This window comes from Spermophilus citellus (assembly GCF_964194105.1).
Source record: "Spermophilus citellus genome assembly, chromosome: 4".
NCBI lineage: Eukaryota > Metazoa > Chordata > Mammalia > Rodentia > Sciuridae > Spermophilus > Spermophilus citellus.
Genome location: NC_138185.1, coordinates 165,546,381 through 165,569,094, shown reverse-complemented (window position 1 = coordinate 165,569,094; position 22,714 = coordinate 165,546,381). Strand labels below are relative to the sequence as shown.

General features: G+C 42.0%; 1 protein-coding gene across 1 annotated transcript in view; it reads right to left on the bottom strand.

Annotated features, from left to right (window-relative positions):
* Window positions 1–22,714, bottom strand: part of NID2 (nidogen 2) — a gene marked incomplete at its 5' end in the record, with an annotated part of 60,984 nt that extends 38,270 nt beyond the window's left edge. Inside the window, 5 exon segments of the mRNA XM_081292912.1 lie at window positions 7,490–8,241; window positions 12,925–13,157; window positions 21,591–21,623; window positions 21,625–21,900; window positions 22,547–22,714. Of these exon segments, the coding sequence (XP_081149038.1) occupies window positions 7,490–8,241; window positions 12,925–13,157; window positions 21,591–21,623; window positions 21,625–21,900; window positions 22,547–22,714 (1,462 nt within the window).

The window sequence follows — 22,714 nt, the reverse complement described above, 5'->3', positions numbered from 1 at the left end:
GATTAAAAGAAATGAATGTAACCTGGGTGTGTCAAAGTCTCAGGTTTTTCCAGCTCAGAAAGTCACAAGTAAGTGTAAAGTTGGGCTGGGGATGTGGCTCAAGCGGTAGCGCGCTCGCCTGGCATGCGTGCGGCCCGGGTTCGATCCTCAGCACCACATACCAACAAAGATGTTGTGTCCGCCGAGAACTAAGAAATAAATATTAAAAATTCTCTCTCTCTCTCCTCTCTCTCCTCTCTCACTCTCTCTTAAAAAAAAAAAAAAAGTGTAAAGCAGCTCCAAGTGTGTTCCCTGCTAAGCTCCACCATCTTAGGTAGCTCTGCACAGACAATGGACTTGTGTTTTGGTGCTGTCCTCTTTAAAATCAGGATGACACCACCTTCCCCACACCTGTGTGGCCAGAAGGCACATTTTTTTTTCTTACCATACTTCTAAGAACCAAGGCAAAAAGGCCATCTGATGTAAATGTAAAGGATAGGCATTTTCAGAAAATTCAGCTACAAATAAAACCAAGTTGTACACACTGTTTCACAAATTAAGATATGACAGATTTGTGTTATAGTCCCTTTGTTTTAATTAATTTTGTAAAGAATTGTTCTTTGCCCTAGTTTCTACTCTAAGTCTGGATTATGAATCAAGTGGGTAGAGGAGGAGTATAGATCCAAAGAGTTCGGTTAACTTAACTGAAAAAAAAAATGGTATAATCATAGCTTTTATGCAGGTAAAAAGAGAGTCACAGCAACACAGCCAGCAACTTAACATACACAATTATGCAAAGGTTTGTGAGTTTACGGGAAGCCACATTATATTTTTCCACCAAAAAAAAAAAAAACCCAAAAAAGGCTATCAATATAAGATTCAAACTCTTGCATGGGCTAACTAGTTAATGGTATATTCACCTGAGAATCTTTTCAAATAGTTTTTTTTTAATAGAAAATTGTAATTTTAGATTGAAACTTACTGAGCCAAGCACACACACAGCCTTCCAGCCCCATGGCAGCCACAACAAAAAGAGATGAGTTTGCTCCCCTTATAATGCCTCTTCCACATCAGTCTCCACACCCAGATGCACACACAGATTTACACACTCAACACTTAAAATGGCTGCTTGTTAATTTAGGTGAAAGGCAAATGCCTCTTGCAATTTTCTTTCATTCATTCAATAACCAGAAAAATATTTATTGAACACTCCCTCTACACTTAGCTCTGGTATAGAAATCAAGGATAGAGCTGGGATCAAGGAGACAAGAATCCCTGTTCTGAAGCTTATTTTCTCCTGGGCAGCAGTTAAGAACAAGTACGGCAGATGTGTTAAGAGCTGTGTAGGGAAAGACAAGAGGGAGGGAGGGGGCGGGTGTGCTTCATTCTTTTAAATGACATGGACATTGAAAAAAGATGACCTTTGGGCAGAGATGCAGAGGGTGAGCCTTATGAACTCATGGGGCAGGGCACTCACCATATGGGCAGGAAGGCACCTGGGCAGAGAGGTAGCCTAGGCCTTCACCTCCATGTAGGGTCTCAGGAAGAATCTGGGCTTCAATATGAGAAAGATGGGAAGCCACTGGAGGGTTCTAAGCAGAAGAGTGACGTGATCCGACTTACAGTAAGTCGGGAATGGGCTGGTGCCATGGTAGTTTAAGAAGCACTAGCAGAGAACATGAGAAGGGACCAGATCTAGGATATTTTGAAGGTGGAACCAAAAGGGTTTGCTGATGGACTGGATGTGGGGTGTGAAGAAAAGAGAGGGGGCAGTCCAGGACGACTGGAGTCTTGGTGTAGGAAACTAGAAGGTGGTGCTGCGTTTCCTGTGGAGGGTAGGTTTGTGGGGATGAAGAGCTTTGACAACAGCTGGGGACCTCAGGGAAATTCACTCCAGTCCTGACAGCAACCGACCCTCATCCTGGCACCCCTCAACCCTTCACAAGGAGAGCTGCATTCCTCTTAGTGGACTCCAGAGACCACGGGCATCAGGATCACCTGAGATGTCTATTTAAAAAGCCGACTCTGAGCCCCACTTAGACCTACCAAGTCAAGTCTACAGGCTGATGCCAGGGATCTGCACTTTAGCCCAGCCCAAAGAATCTAATGACAGCTTCTGGTGACCACATAGGATCTTCACAAGCTTCTCATTTCTGAGTTAACATGCTTAATGAGTTTGACCCAAATGCAGCTCCTGGGTGGGTGGAATGGCAAGGAATTAACTTATGCTCATTCCTAGCCTTCTATCTGATATGGAGCTGGGTGCTTTATGGCCCAGTTGGGCCTTAAGCTACAAGAATACAATATGAAGATTTTTTTAGTGGAGGTAACACAGAAACACAATAGCCAGGTCCCTTTTACAGGTCCCTTCCCTGATGATGGGGGAGAATTAGAACTAGAAATGTGTACCCACACGTGCCAATCTTTCCAGAGCAAGAGAAGCCAGACTTCTGGCCAATGTGATATCTCAATTTCTATGGGAATTAGATTCAGAGAGGCAGTGTAGGATTGGAATTAAGATCTGGAGCCCAGAGAATGGTCCAATAGACACATCTAATACAAAGTGGCACTTTTTCCTTTCAGTGGCCACTTGCATGTGTCATTATTGTTGGGATGTATTTGCAAACCTTCTTCCTATTTTGGTAAGGAGATATTATCTCCATTTTTAAGATGAGAAAACAGAGCCCACAGAGATCAGCAATCTTCTGGCTCTAAATCCCATGCTCTTTCCATTTAATACCAGCGGTGTTCATATTCAGTGGGCATCAGAATCACCGGGGGTATCTGGTTGTAAAATGCTGATTCTATTTCAGAAGGTGGAGGAAGGAGAAAAAAAAAAAGCAGTATTTCTAACCAGAGCCCAGGTAAATTAGATAGAGGGGACTATAATATTGATAAATATGGTTTTTATTCCATGGCTTTCTCTTCTGATCCCATGGGCTTCTGTCATGGGAAGTTGAGATGATACAGAGCTGAGCTGATGGCATCTCTGTACACAGCAGTGGGCTAAGGCTGCCAGGTTTGAACGAGCTCAATTTGTCACAGATTTGCCTACTGAGGCTTGAGAGTTGCTAAAGGAATCTTAACATGAGGATTTTTTTAATCTCACGTATTTTTTCCATTTTTTTATACTCTTCTCATATCCTTTAATAGAAAGAAAAATGGGGTGGGGATACATAAGCGAAAAGAAACAAAGACACTGCCAAAGTACTTGAGACTTGTCCTAATTGGGAATTTTTAACAAAAGTGGAAAGTTCTTCTCTGCTGCGCTGTTCTGACCCATCCTTCAATCTTCATTTTTTCAGCTGCACTTAAGCACTGGTGTTCAGCCCTTGGCCTGCCTGCCCTCCTCACTGAGGGCTCTGGCCCCACTGTGGGAGGTAGGCAGACTCCATAGTGGACCAAGTTCATTGCCACAGGAGGACAGAGGGCTTCCGGCACTGGCTGCCTCCATGGTGGCTGGAGTGACTTTTACTTTTAACAACTCTTCATTGCCTTCTCAAGAAAAATAATGAACACTTTCACTTCAGGACTGATTGATAGAAAGCCAGACTAGAAAAAAGAACCACATCCCACTTTATAAGGAAAAGCAGTGCCCTGCCTTCCCCTCCATGGGAGTTGATTTCTGATGCATGTGTTGGGTACAGTGACGCAGGTGGCAAACAGTGCTCAGGACCTTGGGGGCAGCAGTTTACATCAACTAGCATGACACTAACAGTCTCTCTCCACTTCTGGAGAAGGAACAGGATCCTTACCAAGAACTCTCTGTATGTAGCTGTACTCACAGGTATGGGGCCTTCATCCCCAGGCCTCAGCAACCTAGAGATATACCAGGAACGTAAGGTTTTTAATGCCTGAAGGGCTGGACTGGGAGCAGAGCCTGCTCAGGCTCATCCCACGGTGGATATCCAGTGAGCAATATACTCCTGCAGCAACCACCATCCACCCCAAAGACAGAAGTAGAGTGAAACTTCAGGTCTTAGAAATCCTGCTCAGGCTGGACTTTCCCAACATGGCTGCCATCCAAGTAGAAAGAAGATCCCCCATGGAGTGCTCCTCTCCTTTTGCCATACAGGCCAAGATTAAACTAAGCTTCTTATAGCAGCACCTCAGCAAGCTTAAGGACATCTAAGACCCCGGTAAGTCAATCTGCTTCCTTGCTGCTCCCAACGCAGGCAGTCCCTGGTCCTAGCTGGCTGAAGTCTTCTCTGGGGACTCCCACTTACCCCTTCCCTCTCTCTCCTCTCCTCTCTCTTTCCCTCCCCATTTCTACCTCTGTACCTCCACTCTTGTCATTCTTCTATCTAGAATGATTTCATATTTTATCTCTCTGTCTTATTTCAGACTCCCGAGGCCTGGCTGGAGCACCTCCTCCTTTAGCAAACGTTCTCTGACTACAGTGACATCCACCAACCACCCATCCCTGGGGTACCCCACAGACTTCCCCCATTCTTCCTTGGAATCTCCATCGGCCTCTTACTAGGTGAGTCACTATGTATTCCCAACCTTCACTTTCTGCCTCTGCAAGATGGAAAGGATTACCGAACTACCTCAGAGGCCATTCTGAGGACTAACCAAGATAATACAATCGAAGCAAAGCTCCTGCTTAGAGAACTGGTGGGCACTCAATAAACACTCATGAAAACTTCCACCAGCACACAGTTCAGAGAAAAGTACATAGCAGGGATTTGGGTAATGTCTGGCTTGACAGCAAACAGCTGGAGCTCCCTGGAAACAGACATCTCAGAGAAAGGACACATACAGCCACTGCTTTGCTGGTTCTCAAGTCTACAAAAATAGAACACTTGGGGCCAGAACCTGAGTGTGATGAGGACATTCTTTCCTGATGAAAACCTAATTTGAAAAGAATCTAGATTTCTGAATTTAAAGAAAAAAAATAGTTTGTAAAAAGAGTCCCTAATGAGAAAAACAAATAGATAAAAAGACAAGAGATATTTTCTGGGCCTTTAAATCTTAATTTCTTGGCTTGGCAAGATGACTACTATAAGCTTAAAAGGGATACTAAAATTTATAGGGTGTGGAGCTTCCCAGGCCCAATTTTAACTTTAGTAACTACTTAATGAGGTCTGTGTTATCTTCATTTTATAGTTGAGGGAAAATAAGGGTCAAACAGAGTCCATGTCTTGCCTGAAACCACACAGCAGAGGTAGAATCAAGTTCAAGTCCACCAGGCACTAAAACCCATGCACTTTTTACTCCATCAGCAGAAAAGGGCAGGCAGATGACACATGGCTGGTTCTTAGTTACAATATTCTAAGTGAGTCTCTGCCACCCCCATGTCCCCAGCTTCCAGAGTGAGCCCACCTCTACCTGATGCATCTCTGGGGCTCAATGTTTTATTCAACACACACACACACACACACACACACACACACAATTCCATGTTTCTATACTTCCCATCTCTCCATAAATTCCTTAAAAAAAATGCTGGCTCTCCTTCAACACTTACAAACTTCTAGTTATTATTTTCCCTAAATATCTCAGTGTATTACTCAGCATTTTTATTTGCATTTTGCCATTTCCAAACTCTCAGTGGTAGGCTACATTCAGCAGCTGACATAAGTCACAGTTCATATTCCGCCAGTGTTACGGTGACTGTCTTCACTTTTCAATGGTAAATCTCCCACACGGTTACTCCATCTCACAGTTCAAAGCGGCACGTGCCGCCCCTTCTTAGGTCTTTAACAGACAACTGCATGGGACTCTTCTCAGGGCAGGAAATCACAAACCACAAATGGAAAGCCTTTGAGGACTACATCTTTACCTCAAAACCCTTTTGTGAAAATCTCTGACACTTTGGCTTTAAATTTTCTTTAGAGAACTCATACTGAGAATTCTGGAGACTGTTCGAAATAGTTAAGGTTCTGAAGTCTTCCAATAAAACCTGCATCTTCAGCTTTACAGAAATGAGGTCCTTAGACACAAGTCAAGGCAAAACTCTTGAATAAGCACTTTCTTCATTCTCTCCCATCCTCCACCGTATTTCCACTGTTTTTAATTTCCTAAAATTAGTAACAGTAGCCACCTTTTTTTCCCCAAGAAACACTTTTGGGATTTAATAATGAAACAAAACAAACAAACAAACAAAAACACCAAAAATAAAAACTGTATGCTTAGAATGATGATAAGGTGCTCAGGAGTTAGCTCCTACTTTATTCTCATCCTGAGTCTAGAGAGCAGTAGATTGGTCCATTTTTCTGAATCACACCTTCCTTCAACAACTACTTAAGAAAAAGCATAAATCAGGAGATAGAGGGATAAAGAAGACAGTTCTTTCCTTCATGAAGCTTCGCATGCAAAAGTCACAAACTAATTTCATGCCTCTGTTGTTGGATATGGGTAGCACGTTCCTAGAATCTACTAGTGTAGGCACTAAGTACTTCACACATATTATTTCATGTAATCCTCCCAATAAAGCTACAAGAAGCAGGAGATTTGGATGTTATGCGAGTTGCCTGAGGCAGCCAGTATTCAAGTCTAACACCCATGCTCTTCCTCTATTGTTACATAATACCACATTAGTCACAAAATATTTTCTTCCCTCTTGAAATAAGCACTTTTCCAGGCAAAATCCTGCTGCCCAATGCCACAGCTGAACCTAGATGGCTCTCTCTGTTGATTCGCATGTTTTTGTCATAATGAGGATAGAAAACAGAAAAGGTGAAAAAAAATGGAGGTGTAAAAGAAAGTGTCTGCCTCTGAGCTCTTTCCTCCTGGTAGAGGTCAGATGAGCTGTCCCTAGAACAAATGGAATAAATCTGTGGTCAGTTTCCCATTCACATCTTTACAGCCCTACCCAGGAAGAAAGAGCTGACAAGACAAGACTCCAATGGGAAGAGAAGGCTGTTGATGAAGCCCTGCCTCCTACTCCTTCCAGCTCCAGTCAGTGAATCATGAAATGAGGACAAGGCTCCAGGGAAGAGGACACCACAGCTGCACGGCCAGGAACCAGAAATGACAGCAGACACAGGTGTGCTGCCATCTTCTCCCCCCATGGCTCTGCTCACCCACACATCACAAGTGTGTCTACCACCAAGGGGAGCGCAAGGATTGTCCCACAAACCAGCGCGAATCTGGCCTGTGCATCAGAGCTAGCACCACCCATGACTCAAAACCAAAGTGTTCAGCCCTCCTTCCCTGCTCTGCACATGAAGCCTCAAAGTGCTTCACCTTTGCTGAACTTTCAGACTGAAATACTTCAGTACACTTGAGAGCGCTGCTGGCACAAGCAAACCAGTTCTTCCCCGCTCATTTTGTGAGGCTCATTTTTAAAAACACATTATTAATGGTCAAGAGACTCCAACCAGAATCCGCCTGCCAAGATTTGTTTGGCAGAAGAAATTTATCTGCTGAAACACAGGGAGTAAAATTCAGTTCCAATCTTCTTGCTAAACTTTTCACCTACTCACTTGAGAGAAAAATCACGACTCTACCCAAGACCAGCATTTAAAAAGTGAAATCTCAGTGCCCGATTTTCTGATGCACTTACCCTCAGTGCTGGAACTGATGTCGTCCCCTGCTCCTACCGTGTACCTCCCTTGATTTGGGGGTGAAGGGTGACCTGGCACAGAGTAATTAGGAAGAACAACTTCGCTTTCTCCTTCAGGATGGGCGGCAGGAATGTGGGGTTTTGAAGGAATGGCTCCTCCATCTGGGTAGGGCTGGATGTCTCTATTTCCAGGATGGGGTGGTGGGCCTTCCCTGGGAGGAGCCAGTGACTCTCCATCTACCTCGGGTGGACTTGGGCTTCTGGTGTCTGTCTGGTCCAAAGTTTCCACTCGATCTTCCAAATCTGGGGTGCCTACCTCCCCCTGAGATGCTCTGTTTTGAGTTTGAGGGTCTAAGGTAGCAAATTCTGTTTTAGGAGAGGGTGGCCAATCACTAGGTGCTGGGTGTGGCAAAGGGGAGGCCAGATCAGAATCTGGAGGAGAGATTCCACCTCCTAAAGGACCTTGATCAGTTTTCGAGTGGAGGGACACATCAGTTCTGCTGTGGCCATTCAATGCCTCCTCTGGTTCACTTGGAGGGTATTCAACCTCCTCCTCATTCTCGTCATAATAATCTAAATTGTCCTCAGTATAGTCGCTTTCTAGAGCTGCAGCATGGCTGAAGGAATGCTCCAGGGAAGCTGAAGAGTGGAATGTGGAAAGGTCTCCAACTGCTGCAGGTCTGATGTTGTCCAGGGGGGACCTGCTGCTGATATGAAAAGCCCACACTCCAGGAATCCCCAGGTTGCTTAGTCTAAATAGAAAGGAAAAGCACATTGTAACTAAAATGTCCATTCAACCTCCTTCCCACAAAATTGAGCAATTTTTTTTTAAAAACAGAAAGATAATTAAAAAGAGATTTGTGTTTTCACTAATGCATAAGACCAAATAAATGAAGACTTGCAGTCGGGCATAGGGGTGCATCCTGTAATCCCAAAAGCTTGGAAGGCTGAGGCAGGAGGACTGAGAGTTCAAAGCCAGCCTCAGCAAAAAGTGAGACACTAAGAAATTAAGTTAAGACCCTGTATCTAAGTAAAATGCAAAAAAGGGCTGGGAATGTGACTCAGTGGTTGAGTGCCCTTGAGTTCAATCCCCAGTACCCTCCCCGCTGCAAAAAAAAAAGCAGACTTGCATGGTAAAAGGAATATGCTAGAATTTTGATATAAACTACCTTTAATTTAACATTATGTTTTGATATAGACTATCAGGTTATAAATCTGCTCTACAATCCAAATATTTTTCTAAAATATGACTATTTAAAAACAAATAAGGAGTGTGGGAATAATTTATCCTTTCTCTACTTAATCTGAAAATTTGTAACACACTCAAGAAAATTCATGCTTACAATTTCTTCACCAAAAAATAATGACCACTATACACTTTCATTAGGTGCCAGCCCCTGTACCAAGTGCTTCACGTTCTTCATAACACAGCAAGGTAAGGACGGTGATCATGCCTAATTTTACTGAGATAAAAATAGGATCAGAGAGGTTCACTAATATCCTTAGGATCACATAACTAATTGCTGCCAGAGCCTGGACTTAAATTCAGTGCTAACACAAAGCCCATGCTCTAAACATCTATATTATATCATAAAACTAAATCATGATAGTCAGCACCTGGATTATCACTACTCTAAGGAAAGTTAAAAAGACATTTTCATTATTGTCCCCATGTACTAATCCACAGAGAATGGAGAATCAAATAAAAATTTCTGAAAAAAAAACCAGTAACCATTAAAGTTTAAAAATTTTTGAGCAAATGCAGAACAAATTTAAGGGGAAAATAAGAATGTAGCTTAGTCAATCTGGGTGAGGTGGTGCACTCCTGTAATCCCAGCAGTTTGGGAGGCTGAGGCAGGAGGATCATGAGTTCAAAGCCAGACTCAGCAACTTAGCAAGGCCCTAAGCAACTCAGTGAGACTCTGTCTCTAAATAAAATACAAAAATGGGCTGGGGATGTGGCTAAGCACCCCTGGGTTCAATCCCTGGTACCTGCCACCAAAAAAAGAATGTAGCTTGTTAAAATGAAAGGAGTCTTAAGTGAGAAGTCTTTGCAAAAACATCTAAAGATCACTCATTTTCTCCACTAGGAAGTATCAATGATTCTATTCAGTTTTCCAAATATCCCAATAATCCATTATTTTAGAGTCAATGATACATTCTGAAGAGAAAAACTATCCATAAGATTTTTAAAACTAAGAGGAAACTTGAGCTAGCAAGAGTCTGGCTAGCTTGAATCTACCAGTTTATAGACTCTTCTGCTGTTTGTACAAAATACCATGCTCAAATTCTCCCATGCTATGGAATTTCCTCCAAAGTCAGCAATGAGGAATAGGAGTGAATAATGAATAAGATATTTAAAATGTATTGAATTGCAAAAGCAAGAGACCTCTGCTTTAGGGGGTAGGTATTCATCATATTAGTCTGGGTTTTTACAGTAAAAATATTTTAAAACACAATTTGAGATTCTCTCCCTTTTGTGTGTGTGTGTGTGTGTGTGTGTGTGTGCGCTCGTATGCACAGCTGCTGCTGCTGCTGTAGTAAATCTAGGAAAAGAAGAGCACAGAAAATAAAACTGTGATCCTTAGAACAATATTCTATGCAAAAACAGTATTTTCATAGCATTAGTGTTGTTCAGAAGCAAAAAGGAAAATTAAAGAAGATATGAGAAAATCCTAGCCGTCTAGGATATTAAGTTGATCATCACATTAGAAGTGTTGCAGCTTTGAAATCTGTTCTCTGATTTAGAAACAGAAAACTATAAAACTTTCAGATAGGGCTACACAAATAATGGTAGATAAGAGCTAAATAAAATAGCCTTCTAATGACATATAAATAATGATTCTGGATTTTGTCATAGTGTATGATGGGAAAGTAACTAGTTTGAGTTTATCATAAAATCCCAGATCATTTGTAAGGCTTAGTGATAGAAAGAAATTATTTCCTAGAGGGGAAAACCAAGATACAAAATAGGATGCTAATGCCTTCCTTGTTGGGTTGTTAGAAAGATTAAGTGAGAAAACCACACAAAATGCCTAGTACACACCCTGTGCATGATTTACCTACTTAGTATTACTATCTTCCAGAAGACAGAAAAGTTTATTCAACCAAAATGCAAATGTACACGTTCACATTTAAGTTTGCAAAAGAAGAGTCTGACAAACATTATGAATTATTTAATTTATGACCTTTGAATTTACCAGTATAGGACAAGTTTGAGGAAAAGAAAGGTTCCATTGACAAGGAAAATAACTTTACTCTTTAGTGATGCATACCAAAGTATTTAGGAGTGAACTGAAATGTCATTTGTCACTTCCTTTAATTCAAAAACATGTTAAATGTTCATCAACAAGTTGGACAATGCAGAACATACACGATGCAATGCTTTATTGTCTCAAAATGATAATATAGACAGACATAGGACTGAAAGGTGCCTGTAAGACAGTGACCAATGTGAAAATACCACATGTAGAGTGAACAAACAATTTGTGTTTTAAAAAGTTTGTGTATGTACCTCAAACACAGGAAGGATGGCTAACACTGTTTATCACTTGAAGTGGTGATCACGGGTACTTTTTACTTTTATTTCACATTGTTCTGCATTTTCTGTACTTTTTTTTTTACATACTTCATTTGGTCCCCATTTCTCCCCACCTCCTTGGTAATATTGGGGATTGAACCCTGGGGTGCTCTACATCCCCAGAACTTTTCATTTTTATTTGGAGATAGGGTCTTATTGAGTTGCCCAAACTGCCCTCAAATTTGCAATCTTCCTGCCTCAGCCTCCTGAGTTGCTGGGATTACAGAACTGCACCTCAGAGCCTGCCTTGGCCCCATTTCTTATTCCATTCTCAAGACAATAAGAGATTTATGGAAAGTATCAACGATGAAGACATGGATGGTCTAGAGAGATAAGTGGCAGTGCTGTGTGCTTGTTGCACACATGTATGGTGTTAGATCTCAGGGCCTTCAGGAGTCTGGTGGGGGACACAACTGCTTTTTTCCCCATGGGCTTTGTGGCCCCACTGCTCCTGGGCCCTGTGTGGATGTCAGCCCTTACTCTAGACTCTATGATTGGATTGACCTATTGGTCTACATTACCAGAGCACAAGTCATTGGTGTGCAGGGCCTGGCTCTTAAAAAATCTGTATACTGCAAGCTCACTGTGAGCACTTCCATAATATCTGAGCAGTAGAGAACCCAAGCTCCTGAATAAAAGAGGAGGATGGAGAGGGGAGGGCAGCAGAGAGAGAACAAGGAGCTAAGTTTGCCCCAGAGTCCAGACTACACAGATGTCTAGCTAGAAACCGAAAGATGTCCCCTGTGGATCACAGAATGGGAAAGGAGACAAGGGCTCAGCATAAAACAGAGTAAGCAATTGAGCACTCCTGACCTGCGCTTGGGCTGTGGCTTGGCCACTTAACTCTGAGATCACAGGCAACTGATTTAACTTCCCTAAGCTTATTTGTAAAATTTAGAAAATAGTAGTACTTACTTCCTGCGATTCTGGTGACTTTTAATTAAGATAACACCTGGAAAGTATTTAGCACAATACTTAGCAAATAATAAGCTTTCAATAAACGTCAGCTCTGAGAAACCTTATCTGGCTGCAGTGCCCATGGTCTGGTAGTCAAGCAGAGCAGATGCCATGCATAGCTGTAAGGTGTTCCTACACCCACGGGTGATTTAATGAAATGGAGACTCAGTTAAGGGAGGCTAGGAGATAAACAATGTGTTCCATCTGGTTTCTGGACCAGTAGTCAGGAAAGGGATACAAGAAAGACAAAAACAAACAAACAAACAAAACAAACAAAAAACCCTCAAAATACCAGGGTTAATAAAAATCATACTGCCCCCAAATGGACTGACAAAATGGGTCAGGGCTAAATATTGCAATTGTGGAGTAAGCCAATGACATGGGTCCAATTCTGGCTACCCCATGGAAAACCAATTAGTGTAACTTCAGGTCATAACGCCATAGAGAAATCCTGAGGCTTCTAAACATTTACAAATGTGTTTTATTTTTTTCCTAAATTATATTAATTTAATTTTTAACAGTACCTGTCCAATAGACTAAATCCTCCCCTGTGAAATGATTAACCTGAAAACCCTCCACCTAGGCAGTTTATACTACTGGATATTTTTATGTGGTTCCAAGAGCAATGTTTTTCATAGCAAGCCTCCGTGGCTCTGCAAACACACACACACACTCTGCTCTGTTTCTGGTATCTATACTCAACAGGGCAGGACAAATAAAGGACCTTCTACATCTTGGAGAACTTGATTCTCCCTGGGTCCAATCTAATTCCTGGGTTTGATGCACAGTCTTTCTTATAAGCCACCAAACGGTAATTTAATAGTCTATAGCCACTAGGATTTGGGTCCTAGATTCTTTATATTCAAACAGAAAAAGGCTTAAGCTCCATGTTACTTACTGGTAGAGATTTTTCACAGACTGCTCAGTGCTGGTCAAGCTGAAATATAAACCTTCTCGCTTCAGGTCATCAGCCTCGCCTCGGCAAAAGCCCACCCGGGCTGGAAGCTGGAGCTGGACGTTGTAGGACTCTTTGGGGCGGGTTCCGAAGAACTGAAGACCGTTGGCCGGATAAAGAAAGAGGGCGTAGGAATCGGACTCATCAGATGCCAAAACCACCTGGAAAGTGTTCAGCTAATAAAAAGAAAAGAAAAAGAAATTGGAGACATCCTTAAACGAACAGATGAAGGAAATGACAGAATGCAGGCAAGACATCAAGGTGGAAAGGCACTCACTTTTCTCAGGATTTCCCCAAATTGTCTTGAAATATAATCTTTAAAATTCCTTCTTCAAATTACAAATGTAATTTATAAGTACTATCATTCATGTATTATAAGTATCTTCTATCAATTCATATCAGTTGGCACAGAAAAAAAAAACCTTAAAATTTTTTTATGTTTTCCAATATCTCTCATCTAAACCCCTCTCAGAGCTAAGAGCAAGTAGCAAAGTTAACTTGTCCATTGCCACAGTCACTGCCCTAGTGTATAACCCCAGGCACCCAGCATCTCTCCTCTGGATCATTCATTCATGAATTCATCTATTTATTAAGTGCCCATGGAGGGCAGGCACTGTGTTAGGCACTAGCTGACCAAAAGGCCTCCTTGCTGCTCTCAGGGCCTCACTCTCTTTTCTCTTCCACACCAGCACCAGAGTTACCCTCAAGTCACAGATGAGGAAAAGAGACGAGAGGCTAGCAAATGTGCCAAAAATCTGTCAGCAAGTCCGTGGTGGCAGCCAGAACCCACCCATGCCCTGCACCACTAGGCCAGTCCTTAGCGCCCCATTCACGGGGATTTGTAATGACCCAACCTCCCCTCGGTTCTGCTGCACCATCATTGGACTACTAAGTCATCCCCCTTTGTACCATGTATTTGGTGCTTCTATCCTTTGCTCATGTTTCTCTGCATCTACAACTCCTCCTAAGCTTCAGACACTGCCCCTCGGAAGTGTTCTGTGATTCTCTCTAGAATTACTTCTCACCCTCCGTGACACCTCTGTGGGTATTTCTAGATAGCATTCACTTCGTTTCGCTTGGTTGGCTGTTTATATGTTTCTAAACCCTCTTTGCTTATTCATTTCTACAGTAATTCAAATGGCCAAGTGTCTAGTAAACACTGGATATTACGCTCAGCACCAAATACACAAGGAGCAAAAAACAGGAGACTCTGCCTAGGAGAGGGAAGCAGCAGTGTTTGGAACTGCAGGACAGTTAAGGGAGAGTGGTAGAGTGGTTGAGGCCGCAGAGGAGGGTGTGTGCCCAAGACTCCGGGTGGGGGTGGGGAGCCATCACAGAGGCAGCCTGTGAATGTTAATAAATACCACTGGAGTCAAAGCAGACCAGAGAGAGAGAGAGAGACCAGGAGCCTAAATTAGCCACAAACTCAGTACCCAGCTGACTACAGAATCACTGTTTGATGTTCAGTTTACTCTCATTTCAATAAGACATTTTTCACCTTTACCTTTATCCAGCTATCTGCCCACTACCCTTCCAAAAGATCAATTAATGGTGCTGGATTATCTTTTAAAAATGCTATACTTAGGGCTGCAAGACTACCTCTCTCACTAGATCACACACTCATTTTATAATCTAATAAGGAACTGTATAGGTATTTTTTAAAAACCACTTCCCTCAAAAAAAAAAAACCCACTTCCCTCATAAATAAGGTGATTCATAGAAACATTTACTAGCACAAATTATTACCTTCTCATTTGGCTAGGCACAGAGAAGAACTTAAATGAAAACAATAGAGAGGAAAGAATGTGTCGTGCTTTGGGTCTGTCCTGGGTCCTCTCCCATCTTGTTTCAGATCTTTTCTAATGCTAATTTTTCCCTTCAATATTTAATTTCAAAGAAGTTTTGAGGTTTTGCAGATAGGACAAAGAAATGCAGGCATTAGCATGCTTTAAAAAAAAAAAATCTATTGCAGGAGCCATGGCAGCATACTCCTGTAATCCCATCTGCTCTGAGGAGGCTGAAGTAGGAGGATGGCAAGTTCAAGGCCATCCTGGACAACTTACAAAGACCCTGTCTCAAAATAAAATTTTTAAAAGGGCAGGGGATGTAGCTCAGTGTAGAGTGCTTTCCTATCATGGCAAGGCCCTGAGTTTAAACCCCAGCACCACACACACACACACAAATACTATGTAAACTTTCTTGTAGTTCTCTAACTGAAAAAAAATCCTCTTGCTGGTCTCCCCCATTCCCAACCTTCTTTCTCTGCATCTACAAACCCTCCTGACCTTATTCCCCTTAATAGACAGGGGATCCTATATATTTGTTATTGTTGCGGCTGTTGATTGTTTCATCAGTAAAACTTGACTGTTCCTAAAACAAAAGGCAAGGAATGTTTTCTAGAATCTTTCACAGATCAGAAGCCTCGACTTCTGCCAAATGTAAACCAAGGCATTCTGCCCCCTTGTCTATGCATAATATATACTTCATCATCAATTAATGTGGATTCTATCACTTCAGAGTTTTATTTCGGTCAGAATAAAAACTTGGAAAAGAGAAGTCATTGGGGAAAGAGAAAGAACCCCATTTTATTTTTATTTTTTTTCAGATTTATCTTTTTTTTAATTGTTGGTTGTTCAAAACATTACATAGTTCTTAATATATCATATTTCACAGTTTGATTCAAGTGGGTTATGAACTCCCATTTTTACCCCGCATACAGATTGCTGTATCACATCAGTTACACTTCCATTGATTTACATATTGCCATTCTAGTGTCTGATGTATTCTGCTGTCTATCCTATTCTCTACTATTCCCCCTCCCCTCCCCTCCCCACCCCTCCCCGAAATGGAAGGTGATCCTCAGGGTTTTAGAAAATTACATATAAGAGGAAATGAGGGGTAAGAGAAGAATAATACAAGTGGAAGAACCCCATTTTAGAAAGCTACACTTTAAAAGCTCCTGCTGTGGATTGCCCACAATCAAGGTACAAGAGAGGGGAGAATCCGGTTCTAAGTTTAGAGAAATTCTGAAAGATAAGGCGGTGTAAGATTGTGAGGAGTTGCAGGGACTGGGAGGAGGGATATGGAAAAATAAACAAAGCTGAGAGGGGGGTCTGGCTTTTCCCCATGGGGTCTGGGTAGTTAGCATTTCATTCATTCTCTCAGTCACTCACTCAACAGCCCGGTTCTGATTAAGATGTGTTCAACATCTTTCATATGCCTTCTTTGAGACAAGCACTCATTACAGGTGGCAAATGTTTAATTTCTTTGTCTCCTCTGAAACAGGCAAATATCAAAGGAAGACAACAACTTCCTTTTAATAGAATTTATGAGACCAAAGTACACTCCAAAAGAGTTTGGCTGTTTAAAAACCACCCACTCACCAAATACTGACTTGTAAAGTTCTCCATCAGTTCTACAAAATTCTAAGTACACTCCAGAAGAGTTTGGCTGTTTAAAAACAACTCGCACACCAAAGGATGACTTGTAAAGTTCTCCGACACTTCTACAAAATTCTACATCTAATTGCTAAAGAGCCCACTTGACGCTGTCCTGAAGGGCTCCTCCTCCCAAGCACTCCTTGACTGGCTTCCAAACCAGAAAGGTCCTTGAATTTCCAGATACAAGCCTTTGCAAGAGCCCCACATGTTTGGACTCTGAAGGCAAACCCTCAGATAGGCTGCCAAACCCTACACAAGGGTCACTGGCTCTCAACTTCCCCAGGATCCCAGAGAGGAGAGAGGGGCCTCTAAAGGGAAAGAAGCAGTACACAGGTTCAGGCTAGTGGCTGCGGAGCTTCAAGGTTTCCACCATCCTGATATCAGAGAGAGAAAGGCCAGAACTCTGAGCAGAAACCAGAGAGGAGTCTGCCTGTCCCCTTCCAGGTGAAGGACATCACCACCCATACTGATGTGACACTAGGCAGACATAGGCTGATGGATACAAAACATGCCCCCTTTAATGCTTGCAATTCATTTAATTAATTACAGACATCTGTCAAAAAGTCACAATAGTGCCATCCCGTCCCTCTCCCCAAGGGGTTTGCCTATAGAGTTTTGCCAAAATAAAAATGAAAGTGGAGTAGGATGACTCCTTCAGGGGTCACAGAGTTCTTCCTGTCTTCCTAGGGACACATGCTCTCTAGAGTTGTAGGATCACTGACTTGTGGCCTCCTGAGTTCAATGGGAACACCAGCCTCTATTCCTTAGCGTAATTCTTCATTTCCTCATCTGTAGAACACCGTCACATGTGTGATTTCCCCTGTTCGTTTTTCTGCACTAAATCCTACAAAACTTGCCCAAAATTCAAAGATAAATGCTCAGTGTGGTCACATCCCTAATATTGCATCTTTCCTGACACTTGGGTTTGAGCAAAACTTCGGTATTTTTTTAAACCAGTTTCCACATGTGTCTCAATTTTGTCTTTATACCTATATCTTAGACTCAGGTTAAATTGGCCCTGATAATCTGTAGACCTCCCTCTTCTGAACCCTGTTTTAGAAGTCAAAAAGCTACAACCAAGTCCAATTTTCTTGGTCAGTGATTATCATCCTTTGCATCAAGTCAACATGCCCCATCTCCACACGGAGGCCTTCACTGGGCAACCTCCTACTCACTCTTACGTCACTGTCCCGCTACTCCCTCATCCTTTTCTCCAGCCTCAGCCCTCTCAGTCTTCTCTCAGGACATGCCCCAACTCAGATCAACCCCTCCTGCTACCTCATTCTCAATGTTCATTCTCTCAAGTACTTTTAACACGACTGAAATTCTAGGTCAACAAAAACATCCCACACTACACAGATCTGTATAACCTAGTTCTCTATAAGCCCTTAAAAGTGACCACCCCACAATGCTCCTCCCCCTGCAAACAAACAAACAAAAACATACACATAGCTAAAGTAAACACTACTCTTGTGTCTCCCACAGTTCTTTGAAAGTCAATACCATGACTTCTTTGTGAATTACCTACATGAAGGTTTAAAACAATTTCAGATTAATTGAATTGATAAACACTATTTGTTCACATTTTTTTTCTGATGTAATTACACCTTGACAGTCCTGCAACATCAGGTACAGCTTCCTGTCATACCCAATGAGAATATCAATGGAGAGAAAGGGCACCAACTTGACTGTTTTAAGTGGTAAAGATGCCATTCCTCTGATATATTCAAGTTTCTAGTAACTCTGCAATATTATCTTAGTATGCCAAGATTCAAGAAATCCACATAAGATTCACACAATCCTTCAAGCAAAGTAGTTTAATGGTTGCCAAAATCTATCTCCAGAAAACTATTAAAGCAAGAATTCAAGTCCCAGGGCTCTTTAAAGTATTCAGAAGACTCTTCAACGTGGGTAATTGAAAAAACATACTCTGTCCTAACAGAATCCTCATCTTTCTAAAGGAAACAAATTCTGAAGCCAATTTAGTATATGAAAATGTCTAAAGAATGATTTTAACTAGAAATGTTAAAGAGCAATAGAATCTACAAACCTTTCCCTAAACTAACTTCCCTCCATAAAAGGAACAAACAAACAAAAAAGAACAAGAAAAGTCATTATTCAGAAAATCCTCTAGTTAAAGAATGCTTACACAAAGGACCTGTATCACAACATCTTTAGGAGAGAAAGGAACAAAAGAAGTAGAAACTGGTCTTATCAAGTCAACATAGGGAAACATAGTTTGGCTGATACTAGGTCAAGGGACTACAATAGCTTTACGTAAAAATGTCACCTCGGTTCATTCTCACAACAGTTCTGTACAGTAGGAGGCATTGCTACCCCATTTTACAGGTTAGGAAATTAAGTTTGAATCTGGGTCACTACTTCCAAAGTCACTGACTGGCTAACCTTTCAAAACCATTCTTTTTTTCCCAAATGTTTTTATGTTGTCATTGGCTTCACAACCACCCTGGAAATTTGATAAAAGAAGTAGCACACCCCTGCTACAGATGAAATTGAGAAAGGTAATTAACTAAGTCATCTCATCTGTATGGTAACTTTTATTTCAAAGAAGCCCCAGTACAATTGGGATCCAAAAGCTGTAGCAGGATTTCATAAACCCAGTTGTCATGCAATTGCTCTTCTCTCTAATTTACTTAGACTCAACTTTGTCTTTCTTTTCTCTACTGAAAAAATAAGACACACATATAACTAGATTCTCTTCTGAGCACTGCAATTCAAATTTGGAACTGATACTGTCATCAAAGTGTCCTCTGCAATCATCCTGGATGATCACTTTATCTTCTATTTGCCATTATCTGTGAAATGCAAACAGTAATTCTTGTACTTATCCTGTAGGATTGTGATGGGAAGATAGTATGATAAATTATTTTTGGAAGAATTTAACAAAATAGCTTGAATCAATAACATGTTTAATAATTGTCTAAGCAGTCAGTCTCCTTTGTGCCCTAACCTTCTCAATACCATCAAAATTATCTCTCTTTAAAAACAACAAAGCAAAAACATCTCAAACCGCCCCTCCCCTGTTAAAATCCTTCAAAGGCAGCCCACTGCCCAGGAAAAAAAAAAAAAATCCAAACTCCTCCCAAAGGAATATGTGGCCTTTCTAAAAGCCTTGTATCTCATCACCCTTCTTCTTCAGTAACAAGGCACAACCTGCAGTGCCCTCAGCATGTTATAATTTAAGGCACATGGGTGACACATGCTATCCCTTCTATAGTGAATGATCTACTCTACTAACTCAGATGCAAAGATACCTTTTCACTAAAACCCCACACAGATGGATTTCCCCTTATACAGGAAGGGTTAGGGGTAGGCTCTTTAAGTCAAGACACCATACCTATCATAATCAAAAACAATCCATGAGGTCCTTCAAACTATGAGGTCCTTCGTGGCAAGAGTATGTCCTTCCACAGTATCTACCCTAATAATGACCCAATAGTAAGTGTACAGAAATGGTTTATTGGATAAATAAATCTCAACTATGTTTAAATATAAGTGATTTAAACACACAGGTAAAAATATCACACTTAAGATACAAGTTTTTTTTTAAAGATTATAAGAATATATAATAAAGTGTAAGCATTGGTGGCCACTAATTATTAGAATTATAAATAATGTTTTCTTATTTTCTGTTTTTCAAATTTCTATTATTGGCATGTGATAACAATTTTGAATCAATTTTCTAACTTATAAACAAAAATGAATGAATAAAACGTAATGGTAGAGACTAGCCATATTTTTCTTTATGTCCTCTCCAACCCTCTACCCAGCCCAGTGGTGTGCATAAAGAAGGTGCACAATGTTTGTTTCAACTGAAGATATTCTGTTGAGATAACTGAGATGTCACAACCATGCATTTAAAAAGTTGTTCAATAAATAAAACTAATTTTACTTGACAAAAAAACTGAATGGCAAAAAGAAAACCCCAAACATAAATTTTTTTTCACTTTAAGAGAATTTTTGCTTAGTATAAGTTATAGAAAATAGTCTTTACTCTAACCACAGAGCAAGAACAGCCACCATCTTGAGCTACCTTCTTAACTTCTTAGGGAGGATATATGCTATCTTTCTATAGTTAAGAAACACTTTAATCAGTTAAAATAAGTAATACTTTTGCCCTTGAAGCACCAAATTTTATATTCAGGTCTAATTGCATAAAAGGAAATCCTTACCTACTCCCAAGAATGAGGGAATTTGCCATTTACCAAACTGCCCTGGCTCTACCCATTGTCCATTTGGAGTACTTCAAATCTTGCTCCTGGGATCAAAAACTGTAGCCTGGATTGCTTTGCTCTCTCCAAGGAAAGACTATAAAACACATTGTGGACAGTCTCCTATAAACTAAGGAATATACGTAAACTGGTATCTGGAGGGCAATTTAGCAAAAGCTTTCAAGTACCTTAGAAAAAGCAATTGCCTACCAATTGTGATTTCTGGGATGTCAGCTAAGAAGATGTGCAAAGATGTAACTTTTTGAAAAGTGCCTCACAAGTAATACTTATAATGATGGAAACAACCTTAATGACCACTGGGAATACTGGTTAAATAAACTATGGTAAACATATTGAGTGGAATATTACACAGTCGTCATGCTTAATGTTATAGAAATATAGTTATTAACATCAAAACATATTTGGAATACACTATTTGGTGAAAAAACAAGTTATGTAGAAGTACATACAGTGTGAATCCACTATTGTTAATAAATAGCAATTATGTATGTGTAAAGAAAAAAACTCTGGAAAATGTCCATACAAAAATGTTTAATAGTAGTAGGAAAATGAGTGGTTTCTTAAATTTCCTGACTTTCTGATTTTTCCTTTAGTGAACACATAATCAGAAATACTTAGAGGTGATCCTAAAAATAAACAAATAAGCAGTAAACTGCCTGTTCCCAGGACCTCTGGCATCTGCACTAAGCAGTTTTCCTTGCTAACATAACCAGATCTGAATGAGCCTCAGAAGACATCAAAGGACACCTCTGAAGCCACTCTTCCAAACCACTTAAGTTATGGGGCCACCAAAGGAACCATCAAGTTTGGTACATGGGCAAACTCAGAAGAAACTAGGAGCCAGTCCCTGGGTTCCCGTTAAAATTCAAGTCCATCCCTGGATTCACTCAGCCGGGGAGCATCGCCCATCACTTACCTCCTCTGAGGGCGGAACCCCACGCTTGACCTCCCTCATAAGCTCCCACCTGCTCCCAGGTGGCCACGAAGGCGTGGGTGGGAGTGAAGCTGGCAGCTGAGCTCGGGAACCCTGTGCGCACGTAACGGGTTGCCAGGCCCAGCACTGCCGGGGAGGTGTCCTGGCGGTACAGGACCCGGCCCCTTCCGTGACTCGTGTCGATATCAGCCAGGAAGGGGGCGATGGCGGGGAAGTCTGTGGGGAAATCATCGTCCACATATTGGGTCTCCCTGGGGAAGTCCTGGGTGGAGATGATGCCGTTTGTGCCCACCTGGGTGGTGAGAAGGAAAAAAAAAAAGAGAGAGAGAGAGAGAGACTGACGATCAAGCAAAGGGGAGGCCGCCCATCTCCAGTCGTGCGCGCTCACCCAATTCTGCAGGGAGGGAAGGGTCCTGCTGAGGGAAAGAAGCCTCTCCTTCCTAACAGGAGGGAGTCCGGCTTCAGGGCTACCAGGACAACTGCAGCCGCGATCCCATCCCTAACCCCACTCCACGACGCGTGCAATAGGTCTAGGCGCCCCAGGGTTCGTCCATCTTCTCACTCCCCAAACAATCCCATGTCCCTGGGGAGAGAGACTCGAGGTCGAGGAGGGAACACCCCAGCTCTGCAGAAGTGCACAGCCTCCTCACTGTCCTACTGCAAACATCTCTGATCGCCTGGGGAACCCCACCTTCTTTTCTGCCCGGTACGCTACGTGGCTGCGAACAATTCTCACTCTTCCTCCCCCGGTAATTTTTTACCACTGCAGGGGTCAGGCAGCGGCATCGCTCCGAAGCCGCATACCCTGAGAGAGAGCCGAGAGTGTGGACTATTTCCTTCCTTCCCAAGGGTCACGGTGAGATGGCCACAACATTAACTCCTGCGATGAACCTAGAGAAATGTGCCCGAGTCGCGCACCAGGAGCGGGCTGAACTTACATAGAGGTTGTTGAACTGGACATCGTAAAAGCGCAGGGGAATCTCCAGTTTCACCGCGGCTGAGCTTTCGTCGTCGCCTTCCTGCAGGAGCTGGTCTCCCCACGATTCCCCATAGGGGAAGAGCTCTCCAGGGTTCAGCGCCGCGGCCCGCGAAAGCAGCAGCACCAG